General features: G+C 42.7%; 1 protein-coding gene across 3 annotated transcripts in view; it reads right to left on the bottom strand.

Annotated features, from left to right (window-relative positions):
* erbb4b (erb-b2 receptor tyrosine kinase 4b) overlaps positions 1–25790 on the bottom strand; it is a 160889-nt gene that overhangs the window by 40356 nt on the left and 94743 nt on the right. For all 3 annotated transcript variants that reach the window (XM_086123239.1, XM_086123240.1, XM_086123241.1), the window contains exons 4-13: positions 17753–17884; positions 15251–15316; positions 12274–12392; positions 11923–12064; positions 10691–10804; positions 10379–10505; positions 9499–9572; positions 6289–6379; positions 4653–4852; positions 1440–1572 (exon numbers count right to left, since the gene is read on the bottom strand). In XM_086123239.1, the coding sequence (XP_085979365.1) occupies positions 1440–1572; positions 4653–4852; positions 6289–6379; positions 9499–9572; positions 10379–10505; positions 10691–10804; positions 11923–12064; positions 12274–12392; positions 15251–15316; positions 17753–17884 (1198 nt within the window). The remainder of the gene's footprint in view (positions 1–1439; positions 1573–4652; positions 4853–6288; positions 6380–9498; positions 9573–10378; positions 10506–10690; positions 10805–11922; positions 12065–12273; positions 12393–15250; positions 15317–17752; positions 17885–25790) is intronic.

The following is a 25790-nucleotide window of genomic DNA, read 5'->3' as shown; positions in this document are numbered from 1 at the left end:
ATATATTTCCATGCGACTAATTATTTTATATAAAATAAAAAGTGATTTTTCATCAAATATTTTGGCTGCAGTCATGGTTTTACTCCTGCATGAGCATAGCAGACATAAAACTGCGCTGTCAATCGTGGGAACGGGACTGAGGCATGAACACTCGCCAACTTGTAATATCCATCACCGCGTCATGTGTGTGCTGAAGAGTATTTTTGTCATTTTTCGCGTTGTGTTCCACTGGAGATACCATCACCTGCATGGTTTGTGGTGCGCTGGGTTTTAGTCTCAGATCAAGAGCAGCACGATGATATCGATCAATGCAATATGCTCAAGGCTATACATCAACAACATTGGGACACCGAGCCATTACGTGTGCAGGAAAAGAGAATAAAAGAAAGGATTCAGCTCTTCAAATAAAAGTGTCCCTCAAAAAAATAAAAATAAAAATCGAAGCTAGCTTGCCCCAAGGCTGTGTTGCCATCATATACGGCGAATATAAGCAACAAGATGGCGAGATTTGAAGAGTGAGGGATTGCTTGCGGTGCTGTGATAGTGCAGGCGGTGCCGACGACCTTATGGACAGGTAGGCACGGCGTGGCCCCGTGCGCAAGCAGTGACTGTGACACGCAGTGACACGCCTAGCCCCCCCGCCCGATCGACATCTCCGGTCTCCTTCCTCCTCCTCATGAGTGCGTCCACTCCTAAGTTGGCACTTGAAATGACTCCTTCTACCAGTCAGTCATTAAGTTGAATTATTCGGGGGGTTATTAGTAGAACTCACCGGGCCGGGGGGACAAAAGCTTTGCCAGGTGTGAGGTGGAGAACATCAAGCTAAACCTTCAAAGTCAACAGCCCCCCCCCCCCATGGCACTCTTCAGGGCTGTTCTTCAAAGTGACTTACCTTAAATTGCTCTTTTGAACCGCCGGAGTTATGAACTATTAATTACTATCCTGAGTGAATATTGCTGGACTTGCAAACGATGACAAAGAGCCCGGTGATGTGTTTGACTGAAACTTTACTTAACTCATTCAGTACCAGCCAATTCTGGACCAAGTCTGAAAAGACGTTTAAAAACGTCTTTGGGAGTGAATGAGTTAATGACTGACAAGCTATGCCATGTCTGTCCCATGAAGGATATAAACAGTTCGAAAAAGAACAGCAGAGTTGTTTGCTTTCGAGGCGCGCATCCGCTTAAGCAATAAAACACATTTGTATTTCCAGATGGTCATATTATACGCTGATTGATCGGCCTTTTGCCTCACGTCTGGTCTCATAACGTGTAGAGTAAGAAGCTGATGCTTCTGGATCATCTACTCTCCACCTTCGCTGCCGTCGGGTGGCCTTGTTCAAGCCATATGTTGTACTTTGTAAAGGGAATTTCATCATCTCGCAAACGCATGACAAAAAATGATTGTATGTAATGTAAACAATGTAAGGCACGACTTACCCTTCATACAGGTTGCAGTGTTCCACACAACTTTGTCCCCTACGGAAGTCCCTGCATGAGAGACATTGGTCTGGGCCAGGACCCCAACATCCAGAGTCGGAACATAACGGGTCACACACCATATGCTCCTTGGCTGCTCACGACACAAAAGCAATACATAACTTTGCAAACATTGTAATCAATACAAAGTACATTTTTCCATCCATCTATTTTCCGATCTGCTTATCCTCACAAGGGTCGCGGGGGGGGGGGGGGGGGGGGGGCGCTGGAGCCTTTCCCAGCCGTCTTCGGGCAGTGGGGGGGGGGACACCCTGAACCGGTTGCCAGCCAATCGCAGGGCACACATAGACAAACAACCATCCACGCTCACACTCACAACTAGGGACAATTTGGAGCGTTCAATCAGCCTGCCATGCATGTTTTCGGAATGCGGGAGGAGTACCAGGAGAAAACCCACTCAGGCCCGAGGAGAACGTGCAAATTCCACACAGGGAGGCCGGAGCTGGAATCGAACCCGGTACCTCTGCATTGTGAGATCAACCCACTGGACCACCGGGCCGCCCAGTACATTCTTCATCCTTTTAAATCTATTTGTGAGAGTGTGGGAGTGCAATCGTAGTATGTTGTGGCTCATCGCAGTGCGGCTTCTTTGTGAGACTGCTGAGTCAGATTGCCGGAGGGACCCAGGATGTTCTTTCAGATGCCGCGCAGTCGGTTTGTTTGAATAGCAAATCAGAGGAGAACCTTCCAACTTCGACTCCTGACTGCTGTAAGTAAGTAGCTCGACAGTATTCCAATCTGGAACACACCCAGCGGTCCTGAAAATAAAGTCTTTTATTTTGGTTGCCATTAAAAGATATTGGCATCTGCTTCCAAGAATACATATCGGCCAAACGGATTCAAGTGCTACTTGCGCACTAAAAATGCATTGTTGGAATGCTTGGAAAAGCATGAAAAGCTCCAGTAAAAGCACCATTGAGTGCACCTGGAATGGGATTAGTTCTTGAAAGAAAATGCATCACCAACCATCTTAATTTAAAAAAAAATAACATTTAAGCTGGAGGCTAAGCATGACAGTTTCCCCAAAGAATCTGCATCTTGCGCAGAATGTTCCTCACTGCTTTTGTCTCACCTTTAAGAGCCTAAAGGACTTTTTTTTTCCTTTCAAAATCCTTCTTTGCACCCAAAGAAGATAAATGTGTAAAAATGAACTAAATGAGGATGAAGGCTCCACCTTTGTCTTCCAAAAGACCTCCGTTGGGTGCGCTTACAATGGAAAAACTGAAAGAAAAGGTTACATTCATTTTTGAACATGCACTAGAGGATCAAAACACTTCTGTTTTTTTTTTTGTATGCGGCTGGTAAACAGAAGCTGATGGGTCTCAGGCTGACATGATACTTTCTGGTTAGCGGGCGAATACTGGAGAGGTGACGAAAGAAAGGGAAATATGTCATATTTTCAACAGAAAAAGCAACTGTTACTCATTTTTTAATAACGTACAAACAAATTAAATATTTTTGGATTCGGGGGGAGGGGGGGGGGTTACAAAGGCATCACAGTCGACAACTGCTTAGTCCACCCAGTGCACAGCTCGGGTGTTGTTGATTCGAATCAACTGTTAAAACTATCTGGCGGTAGACTATTATTTAAATTATATGAAGAAAAATTCTTTGATCCCATCCGATGCCTCCAATTTGATTCTAATTATTATTTTAAAACACACTGCGACGCGACAAAAACAGATCCCTTATCGGGCACATGCCGCGCAGCCTTGCGCGAGAACAACAACCGCGGTTTCCTTGGCAAGAGTATTCAGTTTCCGGTACGCAACAAAAGCTCAAAAAGAAGCACGGCTCACTCTCGAGGCAAAACGAGCTTCAACCCGGTACATGATGATGTTATCTTAGCAATGTAGCAGCTGCGGCTAAGAACAGCTTGTTGGCCGAGCCCGCTGTTGCATTGCTCATGTCGTGCTCATGAGTGAGGGGCGGGGCGGGGCTTGGACAGAAACTTGAGGGAGGAGAGAAGTGAGGTTACATTCAAATGTTCAAAGGGTTACGTTTCTTAAATTGTTGCAAGCGCGCTTGTGATTATTTGCTAAAAACCTTTTTTTGGTAGTACATAAGGAGAAAACACATACCCGGTACATATTTTGTCATATTACAAACTGTTAGAGGAATCTATGAGCAAAATTGTATCATGTTTAAAGTTTCATTTAATCTGGGCACATCTAAACGTTTGGGTGCGTATCCAGCACCCCCAAATTTCTGTGCACAAAGCCGGAGGGCTGTTGAAGTCCACAATTAGCACGTCAATACAGGTGGGCGATCACGGGGGAGAGGGCGAAACTCGGTCACAAAAGGGGATTGAATAATTCGGGAACAGCGGTTGAACAACAAAAGACGAGTTGAGAACACCCGTCGCGCCCAGACGACATTGGCCATCCGCAAAGTCTACAACATGCTAATTCGATGTAGACCAGCCAGAAAAGGCGCCAATGTACTGGCGGTTCAATGTTTAACACGGGTAACCCATCACTACCGAGGGGCCGGACCGTGGGTGCGGTATGCAAATATCGGGGGCAGTGTTTTCCTTGTATGTTACAATAAAAGCCTGAATTGGCGGGAAGGGAACTGGAGTGTGATCGCGGAGCAACTAACCGTCGTTCGCTCTCAGAGATCCGCTTCCGCCGATATTGAAGACAATTTTCCTGTGTGCCGAGTCATTTCTTTAACTTTGTTCGAGAAAATCTCTGACACAAACATTGATCTATACATACACTAGATGATCGGTGATTAAAAGCTAAACAGAGAAACAAATGAGTTAACACTCAAAAAGTGATGGGGGGGGGGGGGGGGGGGACCAAACACAAATCGAGTGAATCAAAGAGTAGAAGTGTGACTGCAGTTTGAGACACTGCAGAGGCTTTCGTCTAATAATGATTCGTGACAAAATCGGGTTCTGAATACTTTCAAACGGCGACCTTTGAAAAATGAGCAGTGACCCTTTGGCGGCAGGACATAAGAGAGTACAAATGATTCATCAAGACAGACAGCGAACGACAATTTTTCAAACCCACTATTCAATTTAACTAAGTTGTATGTGGCAACGGGGGAATCAAACCGTGTCATGGACCTGTCGTAAAGCTCCTGATACTGATCGGTCGGTGATATTTTTGATTTATTTTTTGATGGTTTTCATTCTGAACTTACAACACATCTGCGGGTCTCTGTTGTTGCGGGTCAAAGCTTTCTGGTTGGCGGCGCGGAACAGTCGGGTCCAGTTGACTGTGTTGTAGTAGCACAGCTGGCTATTCTCCACAATGTGCACGTTGCCTGCGCTGATCTCACGGAGAGACTGAAGTTGAAGTGATAAGATGCCGTGCTGCTTTAACACCAGCAGGGAAATCCCACTGAGAGGGAAACGTAGGAGGAGGGAAGAAAGAAAACAACAAAGAAAGGGTTGAAGAAGAATCGCATTTGAAGGGAACAAGATGAATAACAATGTTTGACCTTTTTTTTTTGGTTTTGTTTGAATTTGACTAAAAGAGCATTTCCCGGACGAGCCACCACCCAGACAACAATTTCCGCATCATAGAACATTGAGGGTCGCATTTGTGCGTTTGATTTCATGATAACACAAAACATCCATGAAGATTTCTATCTCAAGGAGAAGAAAAAATACAACGTGAGTTATGGTAAGTAAATATCTTCCATCGGTGATCTTAAAACACCATCGGCTTTAGAAATGGCATCCCAGGAGAAGTCTTTCTGTGCGTGTTTGGACCAACTGGTGTTGGATCGGCTTCCGTTTGAAAGTAATGCTGGGAGCCCTTCAAGAAAAATGGCTTTCGTATGTTTTCCTTCACATCCTGAAATAAAAAGACTGCCCAGATGTGCGACAATTTCTGAGTCTCGTCACTTGAAAAATGTACTTCAATTCTTCTACTATTCGCTCAGGAGAAACCAAAGTCCAAACCGTCCCCCTTGTACAAGACCCCAAAATTTCAAGGACCCACTGTTTCAATTCCAGGCTACAGCAAAAAGCTTGACCCCACAAAATTATCATATCTCATTTGTAGAAAGGGTTGTTCTAAAATTAAAGATTTGGACAATATTGCTTTTAATTTAGCTGTTCGGAATGTTTTTTTTAATGTTTTTCTGTTATTTAAAAAAATGGTTGTGTTGTGGTACATTTGCTGCCTAAGCCTGGAAAAAAAAAGAAAAAAAGAAAGGAGGCTTTTCAGGAAGGACCGAACAAATCTTGCGTTTTTTTACAGAATACTTAATTAGTATAATGCAGAGGTTCTTAACCTTGTTCGAGGTACCGAACCCAACCAGTTCATTTGCACATTCACCGAACCCTTCATTAGTCAAAAATAAAAATGTTTTTCTTTTTTTTTTTTTTTTACAAATTCAAGAAAAAAAGTCCACACAATTAGTATAAAGTATAAGTTTTTTAATTGTGCACAAAATGAACCAGCCAGTGATGGCCAAGCGGACGTGTCATAACTAATTGACATGTTGAGTCGGCTGTGTCTTAACCTTGATGGCAGAGGCTTGGTTGAACCCCTGAGACTGATTCACCGAACCCCTCTGGTTCGAACGAACCCAGGTTAAGAACCACTGGTATAATAGCTTTGCATGTGGGGAGCGGTGAGTCGCTTTCCCGACATTTCTTGACAGTACAACATGGGCAAACTCACACGATAGCTGCTGTGAGCCACAGCTCGCACTCACACGGCAACTCGCCGACACCCAACGCTAACCCCTCTCCCCTCCCATAATAAACTTAATTTCCCAAACGTTTCACAGAGCTTACGTTTGTATCAAATCACAAGTCAACTACCTGTACAGAGATCTTCCCCCAATCGTTACCAAGTTGCTGAAAACACTCAAGTCTGTTACGTTATCCGGCCAAGACTGAATGCTCAGAAAGCCTAAATGGGGACACAAACAGGCACACAGGTTATAATGAGTCACTGCCACTGACTGAACAGAAGATGACGTGCGTGTGTGTGCGTGTGCGTTGGCATCCCTCGAGGAGTAGCAGCATTCCAGGATATAGTAACCACACTGCTCTCGGCTAGAGTCGGGTGCCAGCTGTGTGTGTGTGTGTGTGTGTGTGTGTGTGTGTGTGTGTGTGTGTGTGTGTCTCATCAAGTCTCGTACATCAACATTTTTTGCATTTCCTTTAAGCGATCCGCATTTCGCCCGGCTGAATCATTTAAATAGACGAGGAGCTGAGAGGGTGGATGTGGCTCATTTAAGATTTTCAATAATGGATTGAAAAACATGAAATATTCAGTCGAGACCAGTAGGAGGTACAATCCTCTCGCCAATATCAGAAGACAAACAAAATAAGTGGACGGGGGAGTAAGGAAAGTAATATCAGGTGGAATAATGGATGGGGAGGCGGAATGAATTGGAATGGAATGAAGACAACATTTGCGTTTCTCGGAGATTAAAACAACACTCGGGTTATGTTTCCTTCACGATAAACACGTGCATCATAAGCGAAGATGCGTTGTGGAGACAACACAGGAAATCATCGTGGGTGTGATGGCCGCCGCGCAGCTTTCTCTAATCAATGAACAATCAGACGCCATTTGATTAAACTGCACTTTTTTCCCCCCCCCCCGCCTGCAGGATGCATAATGTTTACTCGGGAAGGGAGGGAGGTTGTCGAGAGGTAGGAAGGGATGAGGTAAATCGCGAGTCTTTTTTTTTGTAGACAAGAGGGCAATAAACCTTCAACAGCATCTTTATCAGTTTGTGGACATTGTTTTGTTGGTAGCGATCCCCGCAGAGCATCAGAGTGGAGTCGGAGGCATATGAAGCGTGTTTGGTGAAGAAATGAGAAAAAGAGTAAAGTCGGGTACATGTGAGGATACACGCGATGGAGTTTGAGGCCAAGTTAATGTGAGCGGAGTATGATACACATTTTGAGAAGCGCCAAAAAAAGTGATGACCAGAAAGATGGCTGAAATGAAAACCAAAAACTGCTGCCATTATGTTAGAGTTGTTTTAGAGAAAAGACACTTTCGAAAATAAGTGTCTTGTCATAGGATGACATCACTTTTTTTTTTTTTTAATAGTCGCGGTCTGCCTTCAAACATGAACGAAGGCAACGTCAACCAATCTGTGACATGCTTCAGTCTAAATGCCCATGGATCAAGAATTACGGCGCACCGTTCAACCTCTCTCTTTTTTTTTCTTTTTTTTTTTTAAACTGCAGTCTTGAAAGCAGATTTGTTTTTGTTTTTGAGGGGGCGGCTTCAGTGCTGTTTTAACAGCTCTTTATTATTATTATTATTTTTTTTCAATCCAGCAAAAGTGAAAAGATCACGTCTTTCAACCCATTCTACTGAGAGCACATTCGCGTATAGAGCAAATTACAACATGTAGCCACTTAGAAAGAAAGGGTCAGTGCTCACAAGCAATAGTTAAGAGGGTTCAAGTTGTGGTAATTGTAGCGCAAGCCACAAGCACGAGAAAGCCAAGTATAAGACACATCATTTTGATTTGATTTGCCCACTCAACAATAAATGTTATTTTTTTGAAGAGACAATAAAGAAGGCAAAAAAAGAAAAATAGCAGAAAGAGAAGAGAGGAAAGTAATTGGAAAAGCCGAGACAAGTCTGCTCTGTGTAGGATGAGCTCATTTAAAAAGCAGAAGAAAAAGCACTCGTGACCTCGGGGTCGCGGATGCAGGTTGGCCGCCTCCGTCAAGTGTCGCGTCGTCGTGACAGCTCAGGGAGATGACAAGCTGAGCGGACACAGACTCGCTTACTAAATCCTGTTGGCTTTCGCCACCCAAGAAGAAAAAGAACTCATTCGAAAACATTGGGATTCCACTTGGAAAGCGACATTTTTGCTCATTTTTCATCGTTATCCTTGTAGCATAATGGTCCAAGTCAGTTTTAAATTACTCTCGCGATAGCACTGAAAATTACAGAAGTGCTTGTTGTGGTTTTTTTTCTTTTTTGTGTTTTTTTTTTTCTTTTTATGTATGGACCTATAGAGTCTCGGTCATACAAGTGATCTGCAAAGGTGGAATTGAGGCCATGAGACTTTTTTTTTTTCTTGTTTTCTGAAAACTTAAAATTTCAGAAATATGATATAATTAAAATATATACTTTTTTCCCTCTTCTTCCTGACGGTTTCCTTTCACATCTAAGATATCGGGGGGGGGGGGGGGGGGGAAACAGCGACCCGCCAGGTTTCTCCTTCTGTCTCCCCCATGTTGGTTATTGTTGTCTTGTCTATGTTTCTCTGAAAGGTTTGTCACTGGGAAGTAAATTCCGTGTGTGTTTCTTGCATACTTGGCCAACAAATCAGATTCTGATTGTGATTTACGAAAAAAAAAAAAACACTGGAGATCTATCTCATAAATATCATCTGATGAGTACGCAAACACCATAAACAATGTCATAAATAGTTTATAGTTTGCCAAACAAGACAGGCAAGTATAACCAAGTCATTATTAACAACATAATCTGAATTAAAGGTGAGTGTTGTTTCGCGTTGCCTACGCTAACGGTTGTTGACCATTTTTCGGCTTTTTTTCAACAGAACGCGGCATCTCAACATACGCGATTTGATGTTCATAGTAAAAAATGTATCTGTTGAGGAAAGACTTGGACTTCTTGTCACTTTCTAAACTGAGGCTAACATTTGATTTTTCTAATCTACTCCCAGAAACCAAAGCAATGGGCAACCGTTTACCACTCAGAGGAGAAGTTGCCGAAGGATTAATGATGCACACCACATGTTTTCTTCATGCTGTACGAAGGGACAACCCGGCGATGTGAAACCGAAGGTTGGGGGACCCACTCAAGGGAAAAAAGCTGCAGACACAGCGTTAGATCGAAAGACTCATCTGATATTCAACTTATGCAGCCATGTCTGTCCTCGGCGTGGGCCGTTCTCCAGTGGGAGAACGGGAACTCGGCTTCACTAAACACTCAAAGCAAAGCGCACTATGTATGCGCCACAAAGAGCATCTGCGCATTCATTCCCGAGCAGTGTGTATAGATGGTGCATCAACAAAACTTACCGGTAATTTCCCTAACGGTGCGAAACACGTGAAGCTTTTCCGGGTCCAAAGCTTCAATGTCGTGATAGACGTCCCTGTGAATGATAATGTGACAATATAACAGAACAACATGAACACCGTTGTCGTTGAAGGGCAATGTAAATAAAGATGAAGAAATACCGTATTGGCCCAAATGAAAGACGGCCCTGATTATAAGACGACCCCCTCTTTTTCAAGACTCAAGTTTGAAAAAAGACTTTTTGAACACCAAATTAATTTTTATATCGAAAATAATTACAGTACATCTGAAACAAATGATTATAACAATATATTTGAGAGAAAAAGCATGTAATTTTGCCTCATTCAAATCTTAATATCTGAACTTTGAAATATGTAAACTAAAGCGCAATCACATTCGTGAATGAATGGCTTCTGGTTTTCGAAATGTAAATTCCATCATAACTTCTCCTCAGCTGCCGGTTAACCTGGCCGATCTTCGACACACTTTTCTCCAGATTGTCGCTACGTTTCTCCATTTTCTGTTTTCTCGTCAATTATTTTCTTCTCTTTTCTTTCTTACCACTATTTTTTATTTTTCTTCTCGTGCTACCGCTATTTTTATTTTTATTCTTCGTGACAGGGGTTCACTTTGGCCTGAGGAGTCAAGTTCAATATTCGCTGCAATGATATCTGGCGCCATCTAGCGTCACGAATGGGTATACAGTAATGTCTAGACCCCGAATATAAGACGACCCCCACTTTTCCCAGTCATCGCAAAAAACACTGTCTTATATTCGGGCCAATACAGTACTGCGTCAATGCATCCATTTTCAAATCCTCTCAATCACCAGGATGTGGAAGTGTACCATCGGCTTGAAAAGAAGCCCCAATTATGTCTCACCCTTTAATTCCAGTGATGAGGAACACCAAATTGCCATTTATTTTGGTGCAATTGACAAACTTGTCGATGTTGCTGGAGTCGACCGTCTGAGCCGTCTGCAGAGTGGCGGTTCCGATGCCATCGCAGGCTGCAATGCACAGTTAAGACGGCAAAAAGCATTCATGGCGTGAAACGGAGAAATGTCACGCCAAAGAAGGGTGATTATGACACATTTTGGGGGAGGAACACAAAAAAAGGTCACACAAACCCATTTAGAAATTATCCAGGGTTTTTTTTTTTTTCTACACCTGGAACATTTCTCAAAAAGTTCACCTTTTGGGCAGATGTCAGTACAAGGAATGCACATTTTGATGCGGTTCTCCTCCACTTCCATCGTGTTACTGGGGCACGCACGCACACAGGAGCTCTGGTCCACCACAAAGTTGTCTGGAAAAACATTTTGTTGAAAATGTCAACTACAAATTGTGGCTGTTTGTTATACGGGCTGCTACTTTTTGTACTCCGCTAAACCAATCACCCCCCAAAAAGTGTGGAAAAGTCACTTTCTTCTTTCCGAGTCAAATGGGAAGATGTTTTTTTCTCTAGATTTCTATTGAACTGTACATGATGTTTACACCTGCTTTTTATATTTTTGAACCCCTTTTTTAACACCGTGAGTCATGCACAGCTTTTCAAATCAGTTTCCTAAATGTGACATACATTAACACCTTTGACAGAGGTGTTTGCCTCACGCTTGTGTGTGTATTTGATTTTTAAAAGTCACTTGCGTCCCATGAACTATAACAACCCTTTCGAATTTTGTGTGTCGGTTGGATGGAGAGGGCTGTTCTTCCTTGAGTCAATATCATATTCTTATGATATATCCGTTGGTTGAAAACGCCCGTGGAAAAACAGCAGGTGAACGTAACGCAAAACATTTTAAATATTGGTCATTTATGGGAGTTTATATTTATCTTTAAAAAAAAAAATCCCTTCAAATGTGTTAAAACGGTCATTATGACCTGAAAGCATTACATCCATAAAAAGAGTCCCAAACAAAAAAATAATAATAATTGCCCTCTATCATTTTGTGCCTCTATTCTGACTTTTAACAAACCACCATGCCTGAGGAAAAACAACAAATGGGAGACAGAAGGTATGACCGACAAAGTGTCAATCATTTGCCGTGCACTTTCAGGCACACTCACAGAGCCCCCCCCCCCCCCCCCCCGCCCCCAACCTATTACCTTGGGCTTTAGGACTTTGCTGAAACTATGGCGAAATATCAACTTTAGTCAGACACATGGAGAGATGTTTTAGTGAAGTGAGGCTGCATTTAAATGTTGAAAGCAACTTTTCCAACGTGATAGAAACAAAAACATATATGCAAATACATGGGTGTCAACACGATTAGTCCCAGTCTGAACGAACACCAGCCATTTTTTGTGCAGGTAAAAACCAAAACAACCTCCCGACTCAGCAAATACGTGGTCTTTAACAATAAAATGACATCACGCATACATAAAATCGGCGTGACCCCATAGGTGTCCGGTGTTCAGACTTACGTGGACACTTCTTGACACAGAATGCTCCGTAAGTGTATTTCGTTCGAGGGTTGTGTTCCACCTGGAAGGTGGTGGGGTTGTACAAAAAAGGCTGTGGACACTGCGTCACACACGCCCCACTGTCATTGAAATTTGTGCATGCCTGTAGACATTGACAAAAAAAAAAAATACAACGCACACTTAGGGACAAAATAATGAACATCAGAGCCAATATTATGTTGTGTGTTTGATTAACAGACTGACTAGCAACTACAGGAAATGGTCTTGTGGACCCGTAAATTGAAACCGAATTCTACGAGCTGTACGCATGTCCGTCTGAATGCGCGCGCGCGTGTGTTTTTATGTACTTACAAAGCAGTCAGTGTCCTTCGGACCAAAGCAGCCACCTGCACACTCACGATGGCAGCAGTCGCTCACGTAGGGACCAAAACAGCGGCCGTCGCACTGCACGGCACACACCGTCTTAGTTACTGTGGATGTAGAAATGACACAGAGAACAACAAAATACTTACATGAAAATCTTGAAGCAGCCCTCCGAGGAGAGAAAATTAAGTTGGCTTCGCATACACTCAGTCACGTCTGAACGATGATTGCAAGCTCTTAAGTGGATTGCACTGCTTGCCATTGAAAGAGACGCACAAAACTCGCTTCAAATGCTGCCATTTTCTGTTCAGAAGTCCCTCTATGTCATCGCAAATATGACATAGCCCCAGAGAGTTCTTTGCAATGATGTACCCGTGATGGCATTGATAATAAAGCCCATTTTGGAGATTGCACTTTGGGGTGTTCTCCCGTTTGTTGCCAAGCGGTTGGGCAACCCACATGGTTGCGTGTAGAGTTATTTTGAGTTGCAAGTAAATGCACACCGTTATAGAAGCTGTACACTAACTAGGTCACAGTGTAGCAAGGTGCCGTGTCTTTCGTGGTGTCCCATGGGAAGATAAAATATTTACAAAAAAAAATGTGTTTGCTTTGTGAGATACTCTGAAGGGCATGATTTTAATTTTTATACGACTTCTAGTGACATGCAAATGTCATTACAATGTTGACCTTTTTATGTTGTCTGTGCACCCTTTCCTTTCAAATCTATCAGTCGGCCAATTATACCGTGTGCGCAGTCCGTCACAAAGTTAGCGTATCAGCGGTGGGATTTCAGGTAGAATAGGAAAACACCCAGTTAACACGCACTGAGAATGATTCAAAACAGTGATATTTACAAAAGAAATGTTTTTTTTTAGTTAAGAAGGCAAAGAAAACATTTTACGAGAAAGTGCGAGAACGGAGTTGACCCATATAGAGGCAAAATATATTGCTGATAAAAATGGTCATGAGTCATCTTTGCGCATGAATTGAAAATGTGATCGCTTCTGACATCAGAATGTATTGCTGTGGGTATTATAAAAAATAAATAAATTGCACGTTGTCTTCAGTTTTAAAAACATTGAAATATTGCAAGCATTTTTGTTACCAATACCCCTTTTAAAATAAATGTAATATTTGAACAAACATTTTTAACTGGCCTCTAATTTCAAGAATGGTGATTCATCAATTTGTTGTACAGTAGTTGCGTAATGTGAAACGATGGTGAATTTATTTGGGGTTGCGGCCTTCCGAAATATGACTACGATGTGTTTTTACGACCAAAAATATTATTTTTTATATTTTCCGGCAGCTACTTTGTCCCTTAGCACAATTCTGCCTTCCACAGCTCTGTTTTGCTTCTACATCAAGATTTTAAAATAATTTGTTAAACCGGCTTAACTGTGCCCGAGGTCACCATGGTGACATATTTCATACATATTGTTTGAATTTATGGATGTTATTATATATTTATATAACATATTGGGTTAACCAAGGTGACCCTTGTGTTAGTCACTGACTGACAACGATTCCCTTTGTCGCTGATTTTGAGATGTACGGATAATTACCCATGAAAATGTCACAAAGCTCATCTTGAAGTAATTTCCCTTTCATAAAAAGTCATTACTTATCATTTGGTGCAGTTAACCAAAACCGACTAAAAAGGTTGTGAGCGAAAGTAAGGCAATTAAAGATGAATCATCGAACGCGCGTCTGGCTGAAATCAGCGGCGTGCGATAGAAAACATGATAATGGGGAACAAGACGGACGACCCTCAGTGCTTATCCGTGGCCCATCTGTAACACGTTGCCAACAGTGATCTTCATTCCTCATTATCTTAATGGGATCGTGACCACAGGACAACTATATCGAGATGTATCAACGTTGGAAGCCAGAAGATTAGGTGGTCTCAGCGGAGTGGAGGAGCGATGAACTGCAGATAAGAACATGGATGGCGAGGCAAGTGCAATCGAACAGGAGTAAGTGGAACATAAAACGGACAATATTTAATGGGTTGGGGGAAATTGGCCATGTGTGCTTGTTTACATTCTGTCTAACCTGTGGAGATCTGCATGATCAAAAATGAGAGCGTGAAGGGAAGAGACATTAGCAGATAGAGGGGAAAGTCATCAAACACTTTGGGAAGTCCTTTTCTGTACCGCAAAGATGAAATGATAAGAATTGCGTAACAATCAGCATTCGAGACCGCCGTCCTTTATCGACGGGTCCCAGTTACAAACTAGTAATCACACGCGACAGATAATAACATGCAGTTTTGTACCCACAGAGCTGCATTCACACAGAAAGTGACCGATAGGATGGGATGTGAATAGAATACAGCGATAAGAAGAGATGACGGCGAGCAGGCTTGTGGTTACGCTCCATGATAATCTCTAATTTTTTTGGGGGAGGGGGGGTGCGAGTGCGCATCATGAGAGCTGAATAAACTATTGATTCAAGAATCAGAAAGCGTTACGTCAGCAACCCAGAGCTCGGAATGTCTACGATCGAGACAGTGCGACCAAAAGAGGCACCAAGAGCAAGCCTTATGTACCTGAATGTACCGCACATTGGCACACAAAAACAAGGGAAGTAAACGACATCTAAACCGCCTTCCGCGAAATGAATTAAATAAGATACTGAAGGAATTAACGTGGTCATTTTTCTCCCCCCAATCTAACATTTGCAAGAGTGCAGGATATCAAATCATCGATTTCAAACATAAGCGAAAAAGTGTGTCTTTTTGATAAACTGATTTCTATTCCGAGTTTCACTCTATTCTTAAGTGACTTTGTGATTCTGTAGGACGTTCGTTTCCAAAAAAACCCCAAAACAAAACAAAAAAAACATCAGGTCTTGTTTTGAAGTTACAGCAGTTGTGAAACGCTCGGCAGAATACAATTCATGCTACTCTTGCCTTGCTCATGAGAGAGAATACAAATGCGTGTGTTCCATTTATACAACTCACAGCTTTGACATTGGTCTTCTTTGGGCCCCCAGCAACGGCCATTGCAGGAGCGATGGCACTTCTGACCTGCAAAAAAACCCCAAAAAAAACAAAAAAAAACATGGAAACGATCATTCATGCTTTCATGTGCAGCTAGCATACCGCGATCAGTATGTGGGGATCAAATCAGTAGCTTGTGAAATAGATTGGACATGTAGTAATCACTCGCAGGTGGGACAAATTGCTTCATGGGTCGGATGGAGCGCGTCTTAACGAATCGAAAAAAGTTATCGTGAACACTACGCTAAGGTACAGTCTGCAAGACGTTCAAAAGACCGGCGATGATGCGCAGCCGATCCGGCTAACGGGATGAATCCACTCGTGCTCTCATTGGTCAATGTTGCACCAGGAAGCGCCTTGTATGAGTGCCCATGGCAGGTACAGAACAGTATAGGCATGTAACAAAGCCTTTTGAGTCAACTCATCTCTTTTTTTTTTTTGGGGCATGCAGGGAAACCTCTCTCACGCATCAACATGAAACGTCTTTCCACAATATGGCTGCCGATATGGCTTTATTTGTTTTCATTATTATTTGTTGATACTTTGATTTATTTATTTATTTTTGAATACTGAATACAGTATTTTGGCACTGAAGCCGCGAAGCGCAAAGTGGCGAGGGATTACTGTACATATTTAGCTAGTGAGTGAAAGCCTACAAACAGAGTTGGTCCAAGTTGCACGAGTAAGGAATCTGCTTTGGCTAGAAAATGGAGAAAAGATTGTTGACTATTAAGAATCCATCCATCCATTTTCCGATCCGCTTATCCTCACAAGGGTCGGGGTGGAGGAGGGGGGTGCTGGAGCCTATCCCAGCCGTCTTCGGGCAGTAGGCGGGGGACACCCTGAACCGGTTGCCAGCCAATCGCAGGGCCTATTAAATATCAAACTGAATATGAACCAACCATTCAGGTGCATTCACGATTACCCAGGAATATTTTTGATCCAATTTGAAATCTTTCCGTGACATCACTGTTGTGACAAATATCTTGATCACATTTGTCCAAAACATTGACATTAAATTCGACCAATCTGACTGAGATAAAGTCAGCAAAGCGCATGGTAACTTTAATGCTTTAGTCAGTGTCGCCCTGGGTGGTTTTGGAGAGCTTAATTGACTGTCTGGTAATTGAGTGAGAGGTGCAGCCTGCGTGCAGGAGTGCTGTCCTCTGTCCATCAGCCTCTCCAGATGAGAGCTATTAGCGACGAGTCTTCCTCTCTTCCCCAACATGAGTCTCCATTTTCCGCCCTCCTGTTCTTCTTCATATGTGCCCCTCTCTACTGCACACTTTATCTCTTTTCATTCTCCATCTCCCCTCCATAAGCCTCACCGTGCTTCTCTTTCCCAAATGCCCAACATTGTTTGGCTCTGTTCATTTCTCCAGCCTGTTGCAGGTTTGTTTTCCTCTCATCCTCTGGCCTGACTCCCTCTAGCACGCTGATAGATCTCAAGAAGAGGTCGAGCACATGAAAAGCTGCGTACGAAAACGAAATGACAGCGGGCTGTGAGTTGCAGCCTCAGAGCCCCCAAGTATGGAGAACCTTCACTCCACTCACATCTCTATTACAGTTCCCATTGGAGTCTGTTGGCCTGTGAAGTCAAATCGGGCCAGATATTCATTTAAATCTCAAGATTTGCTCTCTGCCGCCTAATAAATTCTTAATGGCTCACAATAAACGTGTCCCACTACTACCATCATATTTCTGCAGTGATCTTAAAACAGTCTGTAAAGGTTGCATTGCCGAGGAGGCTTTGACACCAGGAAAGGAAGCAAAAAAATAGACTGTAGATGTCAAGCTTGAAGAAACCAAAACGAATAAATAGTTAAATAAATTCAATATAGCTGAATTCAATTTAATTTAAATGGTTATGTTTGGCAGGTTGACTGGTTACATCTGCCTCACAGTGCAGAGTTGCAGGGTTTGATTCCAGCCCACCTTCCTGTGTGGAGTTTGTATGTTCTCCCCGTGCCTGTGTGGGTTTTCTCCGGGTACTCCGGTTTCCTCCCACATTCCAAAAACATGCGTGGAGGGTTAATGGGACACTCTAAAACGTGATTGTGAGCGCAGATGGTTGTTTGTCGATGTGCGCCCTGCCGATTGGCTGTCAAGCGGTTCAGGGTGTGCCCCGCCTGCTGCTCAAAGACAGCTGGGATAGGCTCCAGTACCCCTCGCGACAATCGTGAGGACAAACAGATAAGTGTTGTTGGAAGCCAGAAGATTAGGCATCAAGAAGAATGTTTGGCATCAAGAGAACGTACTCAAAGTTGAGCAACTGCGGACACGGATAATGACGGTAGCAAAACGAAAGATGTTGGGGGGTTTTCGGTCTCATCCATGTGGACAAAGCCACACAAGAAAAAGAAAACGGGGAAAAAAATTCTACAACATATTGCAGTGTGCCTCTCTGAATTGTTGTCCATTCACCCAGAATAACATTTGTGAGGTCATATATTGTTCACTTACATGTGGCGCTGCTGTTGGTCGGCACAACCACAGGATAGACCCCCGAGTTCTTGACAATGTCCTGCCAATGAATGGTGTCTGCGTGACACAGGAAGTTGTTTTGGTGGACATAGACACCTCCACTCAGGATCTCTGGAAAGACATAAAAAAAGTGAGTCAGTATCCATAAATGTGTTGCTAACATATTAGAAATCGAATTCAACATGGGATATGCTTGAAAAAATATTTTATTTTACATATTGTTGTCAAATATTTATTATAATAGCGCTTGTCGTCGGGAGTGTCGCTTTTAGCAATTGCTGGTACAAAACCGATGTAATCTTTCACATTAGAACGCTGATGTCCAAATTATGAATGATGCTGAAGAGCTAACTTGTTGGTTCTTAACCATTTTTCTTTTTCAAACGAAGGTCTCAATGTGATGCGGGCACAGAAGCTTACTGCGTTGAGGTGAAGCTGCCTGATCAAAAGCCATGCCATTTCACCCAAAAATATATTTTCACATTTTGGTGTTTAGTCTCATTCAGGGCAGAACTACAAACATGCAATCAATTATGTTCCTTTTCCGAGACTTAATGAATCTGTAATAGGAGGTATTCTAGCAAATCTCCCTTCTTCGAATTGAAGGTGTGGTGGCAGTTCAGAAAGAAATGAATTCAGCTCTCCGCCAAAGAAGCAATTATCGTGGGCTCAGGGGAGTTCTGGTCTCAAATTCAACAGATTTTGACAGAATGCGATTCTGGCAAACGGGGCAGCATGATTTCATCGCTGTCGAGGAAAAACAAATGTGCATCGTTCTCGTTGTCCACCGGCACACCTTATTTGATTGTGAGCCGACTTCCACTTTCACAACTGAATACCCTCTCAACCGTGTGTCACGATGCTGACACAATACTCTGATGCGTCGGCATTTTCGTTTTTTTATGTAAATATTAATTATCACATGTCGAGCTACAGTCGAGTGGTTAGCACGTTGACATCACAGTGCAGAGATACCGGGTTCGATTCCAGCTCAGGCCTTCCTGTGTGGAGTTTGCATGTTCTCCCCGGGCCTGCGTGGGTTTTCTCCGGGTGTTCCGGTTTCATCCCACATTCCAAAAACATGCATGGCAGGCTGATTGAACACTCTAAATTGTCCCTAGGTGTGAGTGCGAATGGTTGTTTGTTTCTGTGTGCCCTGCAATAGGCTGGCAATCGGTTCAGGGTGTTCCCTGCCTGCTGCCCGAAGACAGCTGGGATAAGCTCCAGCACCCCCCGCGACCCTTGTGAGGATAAAGCGGTTCGGAAAATGAATGAATGAATGAATGTTGAGCTATTACATCATTTCAATTGAAATGCACCTGATTTAGCTTCAGCACTTGAGACAGCAAAGGGATTTTAGCAGTTTCAGTTAGTGATGCTGATGCACGTGCTAACAGAACCCCGTTTGTTTCCACACTCAAAACCGGAGAACACTTTTACGTACAGTCAATGGCTACTCGAGATTAATCTAAAAAGAACATTTCTATGGTGTAGATTAGAAAAAAAAAGTTTGTCTGGTGTTGATTAGTGTGAAGAAACCATGTTTAATTAATTGCAGCCAACAGTGGAAAATCTGCTCTTTCAATGTTATGTCCTTACTTTAAGTGTAATGAGATCATTTTAATAAAAATAAAACAAGCATAATTGCAATGTCTCCCATGCCATCTGTTACGAAGAGATTAAAACAAATAAAACGTTTTCTACCACGATGGCTTTATGCGTACGCGCAATTTGTGGCCAGGGGAAATCAGTGCTTCAGTTCTACGGTACTAATGATTGCTTTGTCTGACAAATATCTCGGCTCGTTGATGTAGCCAAGGCGTCTATTATCAAGCCCTTGTAGCGAAAAATAAAAGCTGTCATCGTCGGTGAATGTGACTTGAAAAGGAAAACGAATCGACGGCGACGCGCCGCGTGACGACTGGAGGAAAACAATATGCAATTCGGGGAGGCAGAACAAATGCAATGCGAGCAATCATATCGGATAGTAAGCGGTCGCTGCGAGTGTTTCTGTGCGTTTTATGATTGCAGCGCAGGGATGAATATGATTAAGAACGGGGAGGCAAATAATGAACCAATGATCAGGGAAAGGGAAAAAAAACATGTTAATGAGTTTGTGAGAGTGAATAAATTAAGTATTGAGAAGATTGCTGGAGGTTTGCGTCGGAGAAACACGGGATTGTTTATTCTACTGTTAGACAACTGCATTAATTAATATCCCTATCGTGATCATCCTTCACTGATATGAGGTAAACACGTGTGACTTCCATTCATTCTGCTCTCAAATTCCATTTCTTAATAAGTGTGCCTTTGAATTTCAAATGGCAACCAAGTTTAAAAAAAAAAAAAAAAAGTTTTTTAAAAGACCACAAAACAGGAGCATTCATTTTCTCGTTAATGGATTCCAGATGCACTTGGATCAATAAACGACGCACCACCAAGCGAAGTCGCCTTTCTTCCTCTGAGCAAAAAAAAAAAAATCACAGGCGGTAAGATTAGGTCTCTATGTTTACCTAAAAATGTAACCGGTGAGTACAGTATTGTTAAGAGCAGGTATCACTTTGATTCAGCCATTGTGGATTACCATGACCGAGCTTTTCCAGACACTGTTGTGGGAAAACGTATGCAGAATCACACTGTCAAGTTAATATGATATTGTATACGATATCATACCAGAGGCTTTTGCCTGTTCCTCCCAATAATTCATCCCTTGAAAAATGCTCTTGAAAGCAAATGAATGCCGAGATGAAAATGCAACCTTAGCTTTGTGCCATGCTCACCAGCTAATCTTCGTTGCCACTTTGAGCGTGCAACATACATCTCAGAATAGATCATAACTTTCCTAATCTCAGCTCATAATAGCAACAGATGGAGCATGTTCCCCCCCCCCCCCCCCCCCGGGCCTGAATGCAATTTCAACACTGTTCTCAACAGCAAAAGGGTCGCAGCGATTGAAATGTAACTGCACCATGGTGTGTAACTATTGACCCGAAAACAACAACTGCCCAAACTTAATAACAATAAAGAGCTCCAGATTTTCCCTTTGGCAAACACATTCACAAGTGGGACATTGCCTTGGCATGAAAATGATTACGAATTATGGATTAAGGACGGGGCGGCCCGATGGTGGAATGGTTAGCGCTTCGGCCTCACAATGCAGAGATGCAGGGTTCGATTCCAGCTCCGGCCCTCCTGTGTGGAATTTAAATGTTCTCCCCCGGTCTTCGTGGGTTTTCTCCGGGTACTCCAGTTTCCTCCCACATTCCAAAAACATGCCTGGCAGGTTAATGGAACACTCGAAATTGTCCCGAGGTGTGAGGTGCGAGCGCAAATGGTTGTTCGTTTCTGTGTGCCCTGTGATTGGCTGGCAACCAGTTCAGGGTGTCCCCCCCCCCCCCGCCTACTGCCAGACTTCTGATTGTAAAAATAGTTATTCCCAAAATTCATAACGGCCCTCCAAGGGAAATCGTAACTTCAATGTGGCCCGCGACAAAAACGAATTTGGCACCCCTGCTGTAGAATATTGTGAGAATCATATGAAGCAAAGAAATAACAGAACAAACATTATATGACAGTATTAGAGTCAATTTAGGGGCTGAATTTCCAGCACAAGTTGGACGGCTGTCGAATCAAACTGAAAAAGCGAATGGAAAATATCCTCGAGCATTCTTGCATTGTTTAGCAACCTTTACGATGGCCCAAGGAAGGACCAAATTCATCTGTGGCGGTCTGCCACAGGCAATTATATACGTGGGAAACATTGCGGCCGTCACGGCTTATTTCGCGGAGCCGGTCGATGACATCATCGTGCGGATCAACGAATTAAGACATTACAGCCGATCACAAAATGTGGCGATCCCACATCGATCATCAGATTGGCGTTAAATCGAGTCACAATTAATTGTAATGCATTCTGTACGTACACCAGTATAACAAATTGAATCACTTGAATCTTTCAAGTGTTTTTGGTCGCCCACCCCCCTGGATCAATTGTCAAGGGAGGATTTTGATGGCAGGGGGGGCATCAACCATCACCCTGATCCCCTAGCATATGCCCGGCCTGCAAAAAGTAATTGCATTCCTTGCCTGGTGATTAAATTTAGCGCCGATCCCTTCCAACACAATTGTTTCCTCCGAGTCTTTATGAAAAATTGCTGAGATTTAGGGATTATAGTATTAAACTGAAGCAAAGCTGCACATCCGCTTAAAGATGAGAAGACGGCAAAAGAAAAAAAAATCATTAAATTATGACAGAATGGTTGTGGGATGTATTGTAAGTTTGCATCCGTGCTTGCTGTCTTTCATCTTAAATTGTGATAAAACCCTGGTAATCTGAGTTGTATGGAAAAGGAGGAGGATGAGGGGCGGGGGAGGGGGGGGTCTTTAACAGAACACTGATAAGATAAATCTGTGAGAAAGGATGAAAAACAAAAGAGAATAAATGGAGACAAAAAAAGACAGGACAGACAATATTATCAAGGCATGAGCAGTCAATGATTAAAAAAAAAAAATACAAGCAAAAAGGACCTTCAGCTGGAACGGCTGAGGGCCATTTAGTTTATCGGGGCTGATGGGTGATCAGCCTAATGCTTGAATGAAAATGAGCCGCTCTTTTGAAAGGAGTTAAATAAAACAGCGGGAGTCAAAGACACAAGGCCGGAGAAAGGAGAAAGAACCAATGTGAAGTGAAGAATACCAAGTATGTTGCGGTTTATAACACACAGCCGGGCTGTTGAGTGTGTTCTTTACGAATGCGACAACAGCAAGTCAGAGGGCCTCTTTTTTTTTGTTTGTTTGTTTGTTTGTTTGTTTTCAGCACCAACTGACACATTATCACCAACTGACCACGACGCTAACTTTGTTCACGCCGCACTTGTGCGCTTGTGTGTGAAATGAGATGGTCCCTGCGCAAAGGGAAGAAGGGAAACCGGTGTACCACGCTAATAAGGACAACAATTAAAAACAAAACAAACAAAAAGGGAAGAAAAAAAAAAAACAACACCAGCGCCAGCTATAGCACCATCTGCGCAAAATTACGACATTATTTAATCCTGTTGAAAGTGGCTCGGTTGACGCTAGAGCGACAAAGGGGCTCGGCAATGAACTTCGCCGTGTCCTTGCGAACAACGGCGTCTCACACAAGCGCGTGCACATCATATTTATGTAACCTGCCTCGAAACTATGATTAATTTTGAACTGTGTGAAGCACATTTAGAGTTCACTGCCAGAGGGCGCAATTATCCGTGTAATCAATGAAATAATTGTTCGGATAATCACGTCTAAAAAGATTCATTAGTGACATCGCTAATACAGTATAGAAATATAAATGCTCACACGAACACACATTCTGAGAACAGCAAAAAGTGCTTTAGGTCGTTCGAAAGTAGAGGAGCCCTGTTGTGTTTCACACGTTTTCAAAAAATTTCATTGATGTTCTCTCACCATTTGATAACAGATTTTAAGCGCCTTTAAACATTTCTTCAAATCACCGTCATCCATTGCAACTCACAATGGAACATTCTGCTGCGCGGGGCAGATGGGTGGACCTGAGTGCAAGAATCAAAGAACAGCCGAGCAGTCTTAGAAGAAAGAAAAGAAGTATTGATTATCTTCAGTCAACTGATGGAATGAACAGAACTGAAGACAAAGTCAGAAAATGTGAAGAGAACCAAATATGGAGGTGAGATACAGCTGAATTCAGAAGAACAAATGAGGTAATAAACTTGGAGACGGAAAAGGAGAAGACAATTGGGAGCCATATAAATGAAAAAAGAAGTACTGGAAATATTGTGTTTGGTCGAGTTCAAAATGAGTGCAGAAATGATCTTGGAAATTCTGAACTAATACTGTCAGCATTTTTTATATTTTTTTTGAAAAATATTTTTATTTGATTTTATTTTATTTTTTAAAAACGGCTATGAATGCGTTCCCCGCCTGACAAGATCCGCACATTCTTCAATTGAACGTCAACGCTTGGGACATACAGTACATCACCAATATTTGATTTGGACCTGCAGAAAATTATCTTGATGATGTCTTAAAAAAAAATTTAAATTAAAAAATAAAAATGGAAAGGAGATCGTCAGACATTTCATGTGCAATCGTATACAATCCATACTGTATATACAGCCAACAACAGTTCATAAGCTGGCCAAATTTTGAGTTGATGTGCCCTTTTCTTTTAATGAACATTGACATAGATCAGGGAAAAAAAAAAACAATTAATGAAATTCTTTTTCATAATCCAGAACAACAGGTGATTATTAAAGCAGATAATGGTCCCTGAAAATAAATGATAATCATGATCATGCTTGCTGTTGCATGCGCTAACACCCCTGATCTCTCAGTGGAAACCTGAGATGAGCAGACGAGTGCTTTTCATGTTCCATTACCCCCCACTGCTCCCGTTAATATCTGCTCCACTAACCAAAGACTTCAGGCGCGGAGGGAATGAAAATAAGTACATTATATCAATTATTACGCTGCCAAAGGGGAGTGCGGGGTTGGCGGCTGAGTACTGCAAGTGCATTTATTGCAGTTATTTCACTACTTTATAAGAAAGCCTGGGTGATCATTATTATTTTGGAAATTGGTGGTTATCGGTAAAAATTCCATCAATAATGCCTGCTATTTTCATGGCAGTGATTAAGTTATGTCCGATTAGGGTCGGTTAAGCAGAAACTTAATCGACTGCCCGAGGAAATTCTGTCTTTTAATTTCTCCCAATGTGGTATTAAAGTAACACAATAAGAGTTGCAACATAGGCGGTGGTTAGTGAAGAAGCGGGGCCGCGGATTAATTATATGATCAGCACAAACAAAAAACATTCCAAAAATAAAATAAAATAAAAAGAAGATAAAGGAAAAATTTGACTTTTTAACGTTCCACAAGATGCGGAGGCGGTCACACGGTATCACGTAGGATAAAATTGGCATATTTGAAGAACGAACGACAAATTCGGGTAGGAGTGCAAACTTCCAAAAAATAAAATTAAGCGGTCAACTGGTGAGCACGTCGGCCTCACAGTGCAGAGGTGCAGGGTTCGTTTCCGAGTTTTGTTCTTCCTGTGTGGAGTTTGCATGTTCTCCCTGAGCCTGTGTGGGTTTTCTCCGGGTATTCCGCTTTCCTCCCACGTTCCAAACACATGCACGGCAGGCTGATTGAACACTCCAAATTGTCCCTTGGTGTGATTGTGAGTGCAAATGGTTTGTCGTCTACTTATGCCCTGCGATTGGCTGGCAACCGGTTCAGGGTAGCTGGGATAGGCTCCTGCACGCCAAACGATCTTTTGTAGTCTCTGTCAGACAGTAGCATTACGGAGGAATCAATTAATATCAATCCCAACTGATGGCCAGGTCCGGACTTCAATTTAACACTCTCCTCCTCGTGATCCACATTAGGGGCTTGCAAATGTGACAATAAGAATGCCAGCCTTCAAAAAAAAGAATGTCCCTCATCCCCCCCCCCCCGTCCGGAAGAAGTGAAATATTGAGTGTGACACGGGAGTAATTGCATGGGAAGTAATCAATTAGCCAGACAATTGAAAGAGACCTGAGGTCTCTGTGGGCTGCCAGGCAAACGGCTCAACTGAATTCTGGGAATGCGCACTGAGCTGAACTTCCTTCCGCTGGCGTAATTGCTCTTTTTTTTCTCTCCCCCTCTCTCTCTCTCTCTCTCTCTCTCTCTTAGTAGATGGTGAATGGTTGGAGATCTGAAGGAGGTAGCAATTAAATGCTCTTTCCGCAGGGGCACAAGTCCACGGGTATCTCGCAGACTCAAATTGTCCCTTTCACCTTGCCCATTCTTTTGTTCCCCTGTCCATCATTTAGCTTCACTTTCCCCCATTGAGCACACAAGCGCGGGAGGGGGGGATTCCTAAAACAATTCACAGTCTCGTTTGTGCTACAAGTTAGATGCCATTTCTTCTTGCGACTTGCTTTCTGAGCCATGGTTTGAAATAAATCAGATGTGCAGTAAAGATGGTCAAGAGTCGCAGGGTTTTTTTTTTTTATACATC

The sequence above is a fragment of the Hippocampus guttulatus genome, chromosome 11 (assembly GCF_054856545.1).
Source record: "Hippocampus guttulatus isolate MCC_2025c chromosome 11, RoL_Hgut_1.0, whole genome shotgun sequence".
NCBI classification, from domain to species: domain Eukaryota; kingdom Metazoa; phylum Chordata; class Actinopteri; order Syngnathiformes; family Syngnathidae; genus Hippocampus; species Hippocampus guttulatus.
Note: the sequence above shows the minus strand (reverse complement) of the source record. Positions and strands in the feature narration are given on the sequence as shown.